This window comes from Apteryx rowi, unplaced genomic scaffold (genome assembly GCF_003343035.1).
Source record: "Apteryx rowi isolate R43461 unplaced genomic scaffold, aptRow1 scaffold_339, whole genome shotgun sequence".
Lineage (NCBI taxonomy): Eukaryota > Metazoa > Chordata > Aves > Apterygiformes > Apterygidae > Apteryx > Apteryx rowi.
This window is the reverse complement of record NW_020449852.1, coordinates 252570-268584: the sequence shown is the minus strand read 5'-3', so window position 1 is coordinate 268584 and position 16015 is coordinate 252570. Positions and strand designations below refer to the sequence as shown.

At 40.1% G+C, this 16015-nt stretch overlaps 1 protein-coding gene across 6 annotated transcripts; it reads right to left on the bottom strand.

The window, feature by feature from the left end:
- Window positions 1–2033: 2033 nt before the first annotated feature.
- SLC25A30 (solute carrier family 25 member 30) lies at window positions 2034–15530 on the bottom strand. Of its 6 annotated transcripts, none has more exons than XM_026072230.1 (11): window positions 15458–15530; window positions 13220–13322; window positions 11951–12029; window positions 10307–10454; window positions 9565–9659; window positions 9201–9286; window positions 7906–8001; window positions 6889–7013; window positions 6207–6342; window positions 4397–4477; window positions 3531–3626 (listed from the first exon to the last, which is right to left on the bottom strand). In XM_026072230.1, exons 3-11 carry the CDS (start codon window positions 12012–12014, stop codon window positions 3585–3587), a joined length of 873 nt encoding a protein of 290 aa, XP_025928015.1. In that variant the 5' UTR covers window positions 12015–12029; window positions 13220–13322; window positions 15458–15530; the 3' UTR covers window positions 3531–3584. The 6 variants fall into 6 exon arrangements, with proteins under 6 accessions (XP_025928013.1, XP_025928018.1, XP_025928015.1 ...); XM_026072232.1 differs by having other exon boundaries at window positions 13220–13337; window positions 15458–15483; XM_026072231.1 differs by lacking the exon at window positions 15458–15530 and adding an exon at window positions 15105–15280.
- Between the last annotated feature and the right edge of the window lie 485 nt (window positions 15531–16015).

The window sequence follows — 16015 nt, the reverse complement described above, 5'->3', positions numbered from 1 at the left end:
GGGGCGAGGAGCGGGGCGGAACGGCCCGAGCGCGGCGGCGCTTCCGGGGGGAGGCACGTTCCGCGTCGCGTGGCGGCGACGCCATTGGAGGGGAGGAGAAGTGCGTCACCGAGGGACGGGAAGGAGCGGGGCGGTAGCGGGCGCGCGGCGGCGCTGGGCGCCCCCTGCGGGCCGGGAGGCCCAGCCCGGGGGCGGGGGGGGGCGCAGCCCCGCCGCCGCCCCCAGCCCTGCCCAACTCCTTACACACGCATCCAGCCCCCCCAGGCGTCACCACGGAAAAGCATGCGGCTGCCACCAACGTGTTCAGCAGCTGCACATGCTGCTCGAGCCCTGCAGTGCCCAGCTGCTTCAACCAGGCACGGTGCCAGYGACCAGGAAAAGGCCAGACCCCGCCGGTCCCTCTTCCCAAGGTGTCGGACCTTCTGCCTGCATACAAGCCCCCAGCAGCAGCTCTGATCTCATTTAAGCKAAAGCAACCTGAAAGAGGAGAATTGTGCAGTGGCACATAACTACAGCTGTACACATCAGATTTAGTTTGACACCACAGTTAAAGCTGATTTAACAGCTGCCTGGCACTAAGAAGCAACTGTTCTCTCTCCCCTTTTGTCAGCATTGGCACATGTCCAGCCTTGAAGTAGGCCAGTTCAGGGAGCTAAATCAACAGATAAATCACTTTTCTGCAGTGGTAGCTTTACTGGCACACCCTCATAAAGGGTCAGGAAAGCACCAGCAGTAATATAAAGAGGCAGGTAAATGAGAACACCTCACCCCTTCCTTCAATTTTGATAGCATCTTTGCTACAAACTACATTGCTGGAACTGGTTCTTACTCCATTTTCCACAGCATCACCTATTAGCTAGGACTGCTCACTCACCATGCCTCAACCTGCTGCACACTATGTTCTTTACTATGGAAATACACTCTTTTTAAAATAAACTTAAGTCTTTTATCATTACACATTCAATTAAAACCTAATCCAGACATGATGGAAATGGAAAGAGAGCTTGAAGAAATAGCTTGAGATGGTCTCTGCAGCAGTCACCTGCAGCTGACATCTCGAACACTTCAGTTCCCTGTTTTGATGCCTCTGGCACTTTGTAGCTCATTCCACAGCCCCTCTTGCATCGCGATCTTCAACTTCTGAAAGGTAACTGGTGCAAGATGTTATTGTGCTGTTGTTCTGAACTGGCAGGTCTCACYCCTTCAGAGCTGTTTATCACAGGCTTGTTGCTATCGGTCTAATAATTTATGAGGAAGGGGAGAGCCTTTATTCTTGCTGTGGCCATTAACCTTATGAGCCCAAGAACCACATACCTCCATCCACATTTGCACATAGCTTTACATTAGATTAGGAAGAGCCAGGCTTGCTGATTGAGCAGTAGCTTGTTCAGCCTTCCTCTTCTCCTGCCTCCCTCGCTGATCCTCAGCTACACTGACCAGGCATGGTCAAACTAGAGCCTGAGCCTGTCACTGTCTCTTCCCCCCTCCACCCAGCCTATAGCTTTCCCACACAACTCTGCACTTCAACACACCATTACCTGCAAACAGCCAAGATAGCAGCAGAGTTTGGACCTGAGYACAGGCTCAAGCATATAGCTAATATCCTGAACAAAACAGTATTCCCAGACTCCTTTAAGTATGAACACTAGAAATCCACAAAGGTTACAGGTGTAATATTAGCACTTAGTCTAGCTGGTTACTTGAGCAATAAATACATTTTCCATTACATAAAACCAAGTTAACTGATCTGCTGAAGACCAAGCAGTCTTCACTGAGTGGGCAATCGTCTCACAGTTTAAGACATGTGAGAACAGTGAAAGCATACAGTTAGTGTTATTCAACAAGTAGGTTACAGGAACATAAGCTTTTAACTACAGGAACTTTAGTCTGACTTGGCTAAATAACTAATTACATCAYACAGTTTAATGCCAGCAATGGTTAATGGTTCCTTTGTTAATCTTAAAGTATTTCAAGTGTCCCCTTGGATTTGAAACTTAGAATCTGAAAGCAATTGTTCAGAGTGATTCATTACATAGTTTTAAAACTTTTAATAGGCTTAAATGCAAAACATACAGTTGGTTTACATCCTGTACAAAATATTTACAAATATTTCTATTAAAGCATAGAAACAGCTGTAAGGAAAAACTAAGTGCACATGAGCATACCCATATACATAGAAAACATTTTTGTGCCTTARGAAAGAAAGTGCCTTGTGCATTTAAAAAAAATTCACTTTGTGAATTCAAAATCAGCAATTAAGTGACAATAGTAATTTTGAAATTGCAGTAAGATTACTTTAAGTGGAATGTACAATTAAGCAACATGCTTTAAAAGACATTTTAATATACTACATTGTCACAAAAATGCAAATCCATGCACCCTGCTTTGCTATCTTCTGTAAACACAGATGGAGCATCCTACAACTTGCATGTCATATTCCCTTGCTTGGCATTCAACAACATAAGAACCTTGACAATAACTGTTCAGCTAATGGCACTGAAGTTCTGAGATACATTTAAACCAAAAAGTAATGTTCTAAGGGAGTTGCGATTTCTATAAAAATGTTAACTTGTATGTAACAGCAACTTGGGCCTGTTTGTTAGAAAGTGCTTAAGAGTTCAGGCCTGAGGTTTGTTTTTTAAAAAGGAAAGTACCCTTTGCATTAGACTTTCTTTTTTCCAGGGGTTTTGATCTTTTTACATAGGTACCTCCATTAATCAGCCCGAGCTGCTCAGTGCAAGACTTGCATCTTTCAGAAGATATGTAAGAGAGTAACTGTTACAAGCAGTTCTTCCCAACAATGGAAGAAGCATGAAAGTTTCTCTGCAAGACAGGCAGATGAGTATGGACTTGTCTGAACTTCATTCCTAAGTAAAAATTTACATATGAATGTTCAAGAACCCCTTATGCTGAAAAACAAGAATGATGCATTTGAAGAGCAACTTTCCTTAAACTATGCAAAACTGACAACTGTACCACCAAACTTAACTGAAGTTGGATTACTCCCAGCAAGTTATGTTGACATCTTAAACTTAGAACACAGTTAAGCTCTAAAACCAGAAGCAGATTTTTCTGCAGCAGGTATTTTGCTAGACTGAAAAGCAAAGATGTCTTGTTACACTGTCAGTTTATATCTTTGGAGCTTCTAAATAGCCATTATGGCAGCCACAAATATTACACATTCAGAAGACAGGAAAAGCCCAGTTCTTTGGTACTACCCATCTACCTTCAGAGAAAGATGGTTCTTTCCCTTTAAAAAAGAACCTAAAAAAGCAACAGCAAGAACACTTTCAAGTTGCAATACAGATCTTCACATTCAAGATCACTTAGAGTTGACAAAGTATTCCAGCAAGTTCGGTTCAGTCTTGAAAGTAGTGCACATCATCCATTGAATTATGTGATCACTGTTACAGGAGCCAGTGTTTGCCTTGAAGTCACTTCTAGGTAGTCCTAACTTACAGTAATCTTGTGATGAACTTTTTCTTTTGCCAGCATCTCAGACACTAAGAGAAGGTACTCAAGAGCAATTTAAGTTACTCTAAATTCAAATAGTACATGAGCAGAATTCATAACAGTTCAACACATCAGAAGTCTAATTTCTTCAGCTGTTCATATGTCAGAAAGAACTGGAGCAGTTAATCAAGGAAAAGTTTCCGGTTCACCACTCAGTGCAAAGTAGTCACTACATTCACTAAAGGACAGTGACTTGTGTGTGAAATTTCATTCTGCTGTTAGTTCCCTTGTATATGATGTGGCTTGTTGACCATTTTTATTATGCAATACTCTGCAGAACAATGAAACCTGCTTCAGGGCACTGCTATACATCAAAAGCTTCAAGGATAGTGAATCCAATTGCTTTCCCATTCCTGTTCCTGAGGATTTTAAAGAGAACTGAGGAGGCAGGAGGCCATATTATGCAAGCACTTAGATTCTTGAGTCACTCAGCTTTAATAGCCTAAAACAGGTTTGCTTATAGGAAGGAGCATTACTACCAACTCACTTAGCAGCCAACTGCTTAGAGCCCTGTGAAACAGATTAACAAAGTTGTGCAAGACAGACTGAAATAAAGAGATTAAGGCCAACTGCCAACAGTTTTACCTGTTCTGGAAATAACCCCCACTCCTAACTGTCTGGTAGGAAACAGACATAATTGTTTTGCAAGGAGATAATATTCAAAGATTCACCCTGCGTAATGCATTACATACATGGCATCTGACTGGAAGCAGTTGACTGAAGAAATGAACTAAACATTCCATTCATGAAAAAGGGAACATTTATAGTGATGTAACAATTTCCATATGAAACATTCTAACCATCTATTCACCACCATTCAGTCATCTATTAATACTTGCTGTTGTATAGCTAGTTAAGAGTTTCACACCTTTGAAAAGGATACAATAATATTCCAAGGACCAAGCCTCAACCAGTTTGGCCAAAATCCTTTATATAAAGCAAAAAAGCCTTCATTCTTCCATGTCTGGAAAAAGCAAGAACACATAAGCGCTTACAGCATTCTGCACTAGTCTAGACAGTATCACAGCTAAAGGGAGTCTGTACCACCAAAGGAAGCATTAGTGCCACTAATCTTAATGGAAGTGTTGTCTGTTCAGACAGGGAAGCGTTTCACTTTAATTAATAATTCTTGCAGCACTAGTGTACCCCAGAAGAGAAAGAGGTAGTCTCACATTTAGTATCCAATCTGAATTTGTCCAAATCACATCCTTGGCCTTCTCTATTCAAAACCTTTCATAGAGCTGCACATGAGCCTGCTGCTTACACTAGGCATCTCTTGTGAAAGGTTTTTCAACTTGTTGACTTCAGATTCACACTGGGCAAGTTAAAAAAAATACTTACTCCAATGCCTCTTCTTGTTTTCTAAGTCAGTCAGCTATTTCACACTGACATTCAGAAGAGTAAGTGCCACAGTTTATGCATATTCATTCCACCTCTTGCTTTAAATCAAAATCAGGGAAAAAAAGGACAAATGGGGACAGCCAGGGCAGTTCCACTCTCAGCCTCTATGAGTGTATTTTAAAAGTTAGTAAAAACTTGTGTGTGCAAGCAATAAGATAAGTGACTACAGATTTGGTTTCCTGGGTCAAGCTTCCTTTAACTTGGCTCAGATTTCTTTACTGTAGAATTTACTGCAGCATCCTGGAGAAAGGAGACATGCATCCAGCCCCTCCTTGCTGCTCATCCACCATTTGACTAACAGGAGTTTAGAATAGTGGTACCCTACGGTGCTGCATAGCAGAAGGAATGCAATTGCCAAGCAAGGCAGTATAACAGTAAACTTATGAAATAGCCTTCAGATACCTTGCAGAAGAGTGACTCTCAGCATTCAGAATTTTGTTTTCTTGCAGTTCAACCTACTAACTGCCAAAGCTGCTTTTGACAGAACTGTCTTCCCTCTACCAGCATCAGGTAGCTGACAAACTCCCTAACTAAGCGAAGCTCCAGCTTCCTCTAGGAAGAGAACCTGAACAAAACTTCCCCATAACAAGGGTTTGAAGTCTGTTGTGTTCTCCAGTCTCCCTTGTTTCTAGAGGGAAGCTTCATAAGCAGGATTTGAACTCCAGTCTGACTCCTTTACAAAAAAAACTGTTGGCAACTTTCCCATCAGCTAGCAGTAAGGTTTTTGCAACCTTCTCTCCCCATCAGGGAGTCCTAGATCTCTTGCTCTTTTCTGCTTTGTCCACTCTGCAGCTAGGACATCAACAGCTCCTATCCACCCTTCTCTATATGCAGGACCATCCTGCTCCCTTGACATTGCCTTTGTCTATACTAGGCTTTCCATTATCTAGAGTGCAACAGAATGCAACCTTATGCCTCAGAAAATGTTGTTCAAGAACTAAGTATGAAATAATTGTTTTAGCGTTCTAACAATGTTTAAAACTAAGTAAAAGACAATACCATCAAGAGATTCAGTCTTCTGATGCAAGTACTGAAAGGAAATAAAATGCATCTGCAGTACATATACTATACCAACCACTTTCCTGACATTCTATCAGGACAGTACTTATTTTTTAAACCAAATGCATTATTGGCAATATAGCCCTTTCAAGTGTAAGTTAAATTAAAAAAGCATCTTTAGGAGTTGTGTGGATTAATTTCTAGAGAATTTTAGAACAATTTCAAGTTCCACACCAAAATTCTTGCTTGATGGTACAAGCTTCTACTTATGTTGGTATGCAAACTGTACTTACTTGTAACAAGCAATTCAAAGTACCCTTGTAGCTTGAGTGTGTCCCATTTCGTTGGCTTTGATTCATCATGCGTGTCCTCACAACATCAACTGGGTTAGATGCAATGGCTCCAGCTAACCCACAAGTAAAACTTGAGCTAATGAGAGAAAGCATTAATGAAGCTTGACCTACCACATTTAAAGAYGCATAAGAATTCCTCTAAACAATGCCATAGTAATGAGTGCTTTTAATGCTTTTAGTTAAAAGTTACATCAGGTAATAGATGCTAAAACTACTCTTCATTTACTACAAAGCATCATTCTGAAGTCTTGATATACAAACCTTGTATATGGTACTGTATATTTGAACAGATGTTTACGCATCTGAGAAAAGAAAACATTTGAATGGAACTTTCCTCTAATATCAATTTGCACAACTTAAATGTTCTGAACATTTACAAAATAAAATTCCATTTTGGATTTTTCAAAAAAATTAGCTTCCCTGTTACATGCTACAATTTGAGAAGCTACTGCATTAAGAAATACATCAGAAGTATATTTACATCTGGATTGATAAAACAGAATTGGATTGCTGTTTTAYCTTCTATCTTCTGAAGAGTTCAAAATTAGAAGATTCATTTCCTAGGATGAATTTTGAGTTATGCAGCTGAGTAACGTAGGCAGTTATAGCTATACAAACTTACAGGAAGTGAGTATATACTGTGTCTCCCATAAATCCAGACACGATTATGTGCTTCTTGGTAAGGTCATATACTGGCAGCTCCACTCCAACAACAATAGCTGCTCTCTGTGCCGTCAGGGATACTCCCTGGCAAAAAGAGTATAGCTGAAGGTTAAAGCAGCCTTTGTGCACTGTCAGCTTTTCTAATACAAAGCAACACACCACAAGAGTGCGTTAACACATTTAAGAATATTGTAAATTAAAAATGACCTTAACTTAGCATAGGTCTTAGATGCATGCTCATAAAACATGTARGTTCAAATAGGTAAAGCTCTTTCCCACATTGAATGGCAATTTCAGTTTCTTTATGCTACTCCATCTCTGTTTAGCCTCCAGATTTTCTTATATCAATGATCAACTAAGATCTCAGGCAGGTGGTACTAGCTACCTTTACTTGTTCAAGTTTTCCATTAGTTGTAAGGAAGATGAAAGGAAAAGCAAAATGGAGATCACTAAACTTTTCAGAGAAAAATACACTAATTGAAAAATACTTTTCAGCTGTTTCAGAATAGCATTCCATTATTACAGCCAGTGACTGTATGACAACTAAAGAGTTTAATTGGCCTARAAGAACCTATAAGACTGAGTACAAAAACTCCTGAGCTGGAGGGGATGTTTATTAGTACCTTTACTTCCAAATGTTCTTTAGTATTTTTGGAAAGAGCAGAGCATACAGATTAAGAGATGTTTTACACACAGTTCTTGATTTAGTCCCAGAGATCATTACCCCAACTTAAGCCTCCAAGTTTGTTTGCCCTTTTTTTAAAAAGTGGGAGCAATACTTCGAGACTGACAGCAACCCTTTGCCAAAATGCGCTGTAACACCAGTGGTAAGACAGTCATGACAATCTATATACATCTTGGCTGTTGCTCTCTCCATATTTTGGTTGGAAACACTGTAGAAATAAATTAAGTTCAGTTGAGCAAGAATTAAGAAAATACAGGATAATACTTCAGGATAAATAATTCAAAAACTTGCCTTCCATAATCCTTTAGTGCCTTCCTTTTGGTAGATCTGTATAAAGTTGCCCATCATTCCTCCTTGTATCATACTACCTTGGGCTTGCATTCTGATCTGAGATTCATTTGAAGATCAGAATAGAAAACAAACACTTTTCAAATAAGATCAGTAATAGTTTAGCACAGTTGTATCATTGTAAATTACTAGCTTAAGTAAAATCAATTTTCTCCTTGAATACAAATTGACAGCTGGTATTACCATAAGCATGATGCGATCTTTGCAAGTGCCTTAGCTATCCTCTGCCTGCAGCGGCTAATTTTGAATGTGTATGTGGTGTAGTTCTTAGCTGCATTAAGTCATTTCTATTTCTATACTCATCTCCATTTAGATTAGACTGACAGATGGTTTCTGCAAAATGTCCTTTATAATGTTCTCACAGGAACATCTTAAAATGAAAGGTTAAAAAGATTAAGGTTTCAGCTAGTAAGAACCAACTTTTGGTCTTTGACCATGTCCTTGGGAAACTGCCCTTTTAACTGCCAGATATATACATTTGGTGAAAAGCAAGTCAGTATATGGACATAACTATGGGAAATGACTAGCTGAACCAATGCTCAAAACAGAAATGAAATTATGATTAGAAGCAGCCACATAAGTCACATGTTAATTTTGTAAGTTAAATACCACTAATCCTTTTTATTAACTGGAAAAAGGTCCCCAAGTATCATTAAACTAACAGATTTTAAAGAGGCAATGGTTTCGCAGATTCAGTTCAAATGACTGATAACTAGCTGGAGCACTATTTCCAGGAGCACTGGACTACAAAGCCTCTAGCAGAAACAAAAAGAACTTGACCTATGGGATTTTCTCAAGAATCACATAACCCAAATACCAATCACTGAAATTCTCACCTCTGAAGTGACCTTTTCATATTTTAAGCTCTAGAATCATTCTAGAGTAACAGTATTACAAGAAAATTAAACTCCCAGATTAAAATATGCAGTGGGGCTTCCACACACATTATAGCATGAAAGTTACAGTAAGAGTAATCTTAAATGATTCTTTTTTCCAAAAAGAAATAGCACATGGATCCAACTACCTCTCCAGCCATCAGTTTCCCAGGACATACTTCTAAATAATTAGTGTGGACCAGAAGGTTGTTGCAAGAATTCAGGACTGACTACATTCTTGAAAAGGTAGTTTAAGAAATGAGAATAAATGTTACAAAACAGAATCCCACATGCATCATCAGATTCTGCATTTCTTCAAGACAAGAAACTATACTAAGGACAAACTATGTAAAGCATAATTACCTTTAAGACATCTGTAGGGTTGGCAATAGATGATGAAATTACTCCCGAAAGAACGCCACACAGAACATTTATCATCAGGGTTTCATCTACTCCATGAACAGAGAAAAAAGTTTAGCTGCAGATTTATAAAGCATAAGAGGCATCACGGCAGGATGCTGCCTCCCCTCCTATAACTAGAGACAGCTGACTACAGAAGTCTTAAAATCTGCTCTGATGCAAGTTTCCCTTGCTGGCTCACTTTGTTGTATTTGCTACATGGAATGTCTTCTTAAGACTTATTCAAACCACGGCAATAAGATAACAAATGGAAACAACCACCTTCAAGCAAACCAGTCTAACCAAAATTGGAAAAAAGCACCCTCACCTTCTGGACGCTCAACAATCATTCTTTTCAAACTTTGATAAGTGCCTATTTTTATAGTTCCATATGAAGCCTGGCGTAGCATTGCAGGTGCAATCCTGTAAAAATAGGCAGTAACAGTATTTACAACTTAAAATTGTCAAAGATTGAAGGATTAGCAAATACTTTAGACTGACCACAAGATATCTACCACTGAAAGGTTTGTTCATTTAAATTTTCAATTTAAACTCACTGTAGACAAAACAAGGCTTTTTATATAAAGTCTACAAGAACATGAATGAACAGTGGAAGGATTATTTTAGAGCATGCTTCAACATGTGGTCTATAAAATAGCAGGCAAACTTGTCTGAAATAACTGCAGACTACTTACCCCCTGCCACAGTTGTTTTTTGGAAGAAAAGCACACTTATTCACATACAAAAATAGAGAAAAATGGGCTAACCCATGTTCATTTACTCTGTTTCCTAAATGAAAACTAGAACAACTGTAGCAATACTGCATAGAATAAGTTTATATTTAGCTGTATTTTTTATTTTAAAATAACTCATTTCTGAGCTGAAATGCTGATGTAGAATACTTCAATCTTTTCACTCTAAGCTTGAGCTTTTAGTTTCTTAATTCTCTGGTGAGAACATTACATTTTCTCCAAATACCTTGTAAAACAAACTCAAGAGTTTGAATACTATGGTTTATGCTCATTATCAGACTGTTCAGAAACCAYTACAAGTCAATTAGTTTATTTTACCCAGAGTACAGTGCTTTCAATCCTTCTTCTTTGCATATTCTCACTAGTGCATGCACCATTCCACGGTAGCGGATCTCTTTATATTTGGCATCATTAACTTGACCTTGAACTTGCAGACGTGTTTTGGTCAGATCAATTGGGAAAGTACCTTAAAAAAATAAAAATGGGGAGAAAGTCTATTAAGTTAATCAAATTCTTTCCTAACCAAAGACGAAGAACATCACATGAGAAACCACAGCCTTTATTATACACCAAAATATATAAAATTGCTCCTGAACAGGGAAGTGTATCATCTCTATTACCAAGGCTTTCTGTTGAAAACAGTACATTCTATGTTACCTTGTTTTTCTAAACCAAGATCAGAAGCCCTACCTGCTTCCTATCCATTTGTTTTATGCTCAGAAAAGCTATCATTATGTTTTCAAGCAACATGGTGTTGCCTGGTTATAAAAAGCTACACCAGATGGGACACTACAATCACAATAAACCAAAAAAGTTGCACAAGTCTGTATTCTTCCAGTGTCTTTGAAGAAAATTTCATTAAAGGGAAAGAAATAGATGCTATACAGCAAGCTATACAGATTCTAATCTAGGATCTAAAAAGCAATAGCAGCACTACCCATTTCTATTATTGTTTTTCCAGGCCATTGACATTGTCCATATTCTTAGTCTTCCCTTTATTAAAGAACTCTATAAAGTATAATATTCCACCACACCTTCTTCTTTACTAAAGGACTACCTCAACATTCAGTATTCACCTAAACACTAAGAATCAGAATAAGCTACCTCCTTTCTAACCAGGTTTACCAGGAAAGCATGACTTCCATGGATTGCCCATCTTTCCCAGGAARCTTTTTGCACTATTGGCCACTATCAAATCAAATAAGACAGAGGTCTCAACTCAAGTTTGAGCAAGATTCATGAGAAGAGATGAGGCAGAAGATGAACAGAAYAGTAGTCTTATTTAGCAAGTAGGTGCTTACATCAGATAGACTCACAAATGGAGTCTAACATAAGATATCAGACTACTTATGAAAATAACCATTTTGCTACTTACAAAAATACAGTTTTCCTTTATTTTCATATATATCTATATCAGATAAGATTTAAAAGGATGCTAGTATTTTAGGTTTGCCTTTAGATTAGGCACTTAAATGTCAAATGCATTATTTCACCACAGTAACTATTCTATGTAATACACTAAATAAATGTAAGTGTTCAAGTTGAATCAGCCACTGCCATTCAAGAAAAAGGAATGTAAACTGCAACAGAGCTACTCAAAAAAAGCTAAAAGAACAGTTTTACTAGCTAAGAGCTTAGCTTATCTACTCTAGCAAAACAAAGGGTGTGTAGACCTATGAGCATTGTCTATAAATAGATCAAACACTGAACAAGAGATAGAAGCCAAAGGACAAAGTTTGTATACAAACAAGACTGAGATATGAGTTTACAAAAAAGTGTTTCAACATTATAACAAGGTTCTGAGCAACTCTGCAATCCGTAGTGGAGGAAAAACTCCTATGCTCTACTCTAAAGACAACCATATAATACAGCATCATTGATTGACTTGATGGAACCGAGCTTGTTTTAGAAGGGACCCTCTGAGTTAAGAAAATCATGTAAACAGTTAAAAGAAATGCTTACCACATTCTGCAGTAATTGATGCTAAACCTCCATAGATAAATGGCTTCCAGTTCAGTGCTGACATTATTGATTCTTCTTTCTGTGAAAGACAACAATGATTTAAAGCTTCTATGAATAAAGCTAGTTTTATATAAACACATGCATCTGCAACATTTGTCAATTACAGCACTAGGTGGGGTGCATATGCTAACATTTAATACAACTTTGCATTATCCATTTAAGCTGGACTTGGCAAACATGCTAAGGGTAACAAAGCATTTAGTACCTTTGACAACCAGAACAAAGATAATATTGCAGAAAGGCATCTGGGTTCAAATCAGTGTCTCTTTGGGCAAATCAGTTGTCTGGTTCAATCAGTTGTTTGGTTCAATCAATTGTCTTTGGGCAACCATTATCCTCATTGTGAAAGGTGGAAGTAGTTCATCTTCCAGACATGATCTTAAGGAGCATTGTAATGAATAACTTCTGCTAATTCTGACCAAGCTTAAATTAGTTTGACTACGTCCTGGATTCAAGTGGCATTTTAAGACAGTCATTAAACTTCTGTCCCTTCTTTCTCATATCAAGATTAAGATGTACAGAAAATATGGGAACACAGTATATTCTGCTTCCATTACAGTATTCATTCCTGCTAATGTTACATGAAACTAGCATATACAGATGCATAAGGCCTTTTACAGTAAAAGGCTATTCCAACTTAGAAGTTAATGAAGTGACTTTGACAAACAAGTGACTGCAAATGGTAAATATTTTATGATATATGCTTTGCAAGAGGCTAAAGTAATCCAATGATAATCTTAGAAAAGAGATAAGAATTGCAAACCAGACTAGTCCAGCCCATTCAAGATTGCCCTTCCCAAAACCAGTAGGTCTCTTCACAGCTTATCTTTCCCCTTACTCATAAACAAACACTCTCTGCTTCCATTTTCTATAACATCCTCCTAAACCCTTGGATTCTCCAATCTTTTGCCAATGAGTTTCATGGAATAACTGTATTCAACACTGTACTTCACTTGCATTTCCACTTCCTGTTACTTTGTTTATTCAGCTGTACCATCCAGCTTAAAAGGAGTCCCAGACGCTTTCACCAGTTATTTGGCACTGCTTATTCTAAAGATGAACCTGCTTTGGCCACTTCCTCCAACCAGAAGTGCCAGTAATACAGCATCCAAATGAAGTTAACAGAAGGTGCACATACTGAGCATGCCTAATGAATAGTTACTGCAGACCTACTTTTCCTCTGTCATCTTTATTTTACAAAAAAATTACCTGTCTTCAGTCTTCTGACACTCAGAGTAGGATATAGGAACTCACAGCACACATTTCAAATACTCCAACAAATCAGTAGAAATTCAGCTTACTCTTCAGGCTTCTGAAGAGAAAACCACTGATGTAAAAAAACAGAAGAAAGGGCAAACAAGGGCACTCACTATATTGCCAAAAGGAGAGCAGCAGAGTGATCAGGAACCACTGGCATAGACTGTGCCAGTTTTTGGATACAAAAGCAGCAGAGCCACATCATGTGTATATGATACTGCACCAGAGGGAAGCCACTTCCAGCTCCAAGTACCTTATATTCCTCTGTGCTGCCATGATTTATGACAGACCCATGATTAACAGGGGTAGAGCCAAGCTCAGTTTTCCCTACCACCAGCCACACATGCTCCTTTGCTTTTAATAGACCTTATTATCCAGATTAAAAATACCAGTTAACTTTTTACTTTCAACATTCTGAGATACATTTTATATCTATCACAAATATAACAGTTAACACAAAACTTTAAAAGATACCTGTACTATTGTTTATATTTTATATTGCATTCACCCTAAGCAATGAAAACTCAGTTTTCCCCTGTAATTCTGGTGCATTAACACATGTATAAGTATGCAAACTCTATAAATAAAATCTTCTATTTAGATACATTTACTAATACTAGCTGAATGAAGTTTGGATACACATAGGCTACCCAGAGAGACATTTTTAGAGAGCACTTTTCCTTTGACTTATCCCAAGATAAACACCTTGCATATTTGCTGCCAAGGTTTGTACCTCTGAAGGGCTTACAATATTGGTCTCTGCCTGTCATTTGGGTCAAACCAGCAACTCAGTCTTCCCATTTATTTCTACCTTCCATCCCTTCCACCTTTCCCTACTTACAGAAAGAAATGCAGTGGCAGAGCTTGGTTCAAAAAAGAACAAGCAACTTTTTTTTAATCTCTTACCCAGAATTTCTTCCCTACACTGGTAAGAAAAATAGTAAGCATCTCCTTAGAAGAACTTCATATTACATGCTTGAGTTGCAAGAAATTAAAAACAGAGTCCAGCCATCATTATAGATTAAACTGATGTCCTTAATTTTACTAGGAAAAAAAAGAAATAGTCCTTACCAAAAAAAATACTGTGTAGTTCTCTGAAGCTAAGAGGACCCAGTAAGGTGGCAAAGTAATACTAATCAGTACAGGACACTGGGTTACATTAATACAGAGAGTCCTCCATACACTATTTGCAAAAGTCAATGCTATTTTGATTGCTTTTACTTAGCAACTTGATAGAAATAAAATGAAAAGCCCAAGTTTAGTAATAGAACACATTACTGAAAACGAATAGAGTTCTCTAATGGAGAACAGACTTCAGAAGTCTAACACCAAGTTCTTCACTGGTTAACTTTAAGGCTCACAAATCTCACTCATTAGGCACAACAGACTACACCCCAAATCMTAACAGTTTTAACTTTTTAAAATGGATTTGACCCTTCAACGCTACAGAAGACTTATGTTAGATGACTTATTCGTCCAAAGAGTTAGTACTTGCAATATAAGCATGCCTATACAGACATGATTAAAGAGTACCTTCTGACTGCACAGATCACACTTTTCAAATGCATAGTGCTTAGGCATCCTCAAACATGATGCAGTCAGGACTAAAACTAGCAGCCATTGTATTAAGCACTAACAAAATACCAGCTGTCTTAAAAATACGGAAGTCAGTGAAACTCCCTGCAACCAAAGGCATCCCCTGAGAAGCACTGCCAGTCTATAAAGACCTGTAGCCAGAAAGACGCAGCAACAGCTTCTAGGAAGCAAAAGGAAAGCAACAACGAGTGCGCCGATTAACTTCCTCTTGGTGATGAGCAGCCAAAAAAACGAAGCCTACCTTCCTCCAGCCTCGGTACGAGATCAAGAGCATCAGGAGAGCAAAATAAAGAGGCGAGCGAAGCTGTACGCCGGTGACCGGGAGAAGAACTGGGAAACCCAGAAGGGTGCCAAGCAAAGCTCTCCACCCCCCCCATCCCCCTCCTGAAGGGGGCTCAGGGAAGCTAACTTGATACACATAGGGCGGAGAAATGCCTCCGCCCGGCCGGCGAGGCGGCAGGGACCGGCGAGGCGCACGTGGCCGAAGGGCCACGTGCGCCTCGCCGGTCCCTGCCGCCTCGCCGGCCGGAGGACGGGAGGGGACACTCAATCCCCCCGGGCTGAAGAGACGACTGCGGCCACCTCCCCACTCACCGGCGAGGCCTGCCCGTCGGCTCCCGGGGCAACCGCCGCCACGCAGAGCCAGACACCCGGCAGCGCCCCGCGGCTTATAAAGCCCTGCCCCCTCCCCCGCCTCCGCCGCGCCTCAACGCAGCCGTCGCCGACGCCCCGCCCCGGGCTGGCAGCCGTTGGGGAGCGCGGAGCCCCGCCCCGGGCTGGCAGCCGTTGGGGAGCGCGGAGCCCCGCCCCGGGCTGGCAGCCGTTGGGGAGCGCGGAGCCCCGCCCCGCGCTGCGGGTGGGGGAAGGGGAGCGGGCGGGTTCACGGGATGGAGAAAGCAGGCGGGAATGGGGGGACGGGGCGGCTTAAGGGGCGGCGAGGGGGCAGCTTGGTTCTGGGCGCTGTGGAGCAGGGCCAGGTCGAGAGGTGCATAAAGCCTTTTGCAGTGAAAAACATTTCCTCCTCCGTACAGGAGGGAAAAGGAGGGGTTTAAGATTGCAGGAAACTCAGCAAGCCACCTACGAGCGAAATCCTCTTGGCCCATCTCCAGAGTGGCCAGAGCAAGCGCTGAGCCGTCCTGTCATAAACTTGGA

Bases quoted from the DNA above. Each gene is read 5' to 3' on its own strand.
- SLC25A30 (XM_026072228.1), bottom strand. From the start codon at position 15,137: ATGCTCTTGATCTCGTACCGAGGCTGGAGGAAG. The intron at 12,030-15,104 runs GTAGGCTTCGTT...TGTCTTTCACAG, and splicing joins CGTACCGAGGCTGGAGGAAG to AAAGAAGAATCAATAATGTC. The intron at 6,343-6,888 runs GTAAGTTTGTAT...TTCTCTCATTAG, and splicing joins ACAGTATATACTCACTTCCT to CTCAAGTTTTACTTGTGGGT.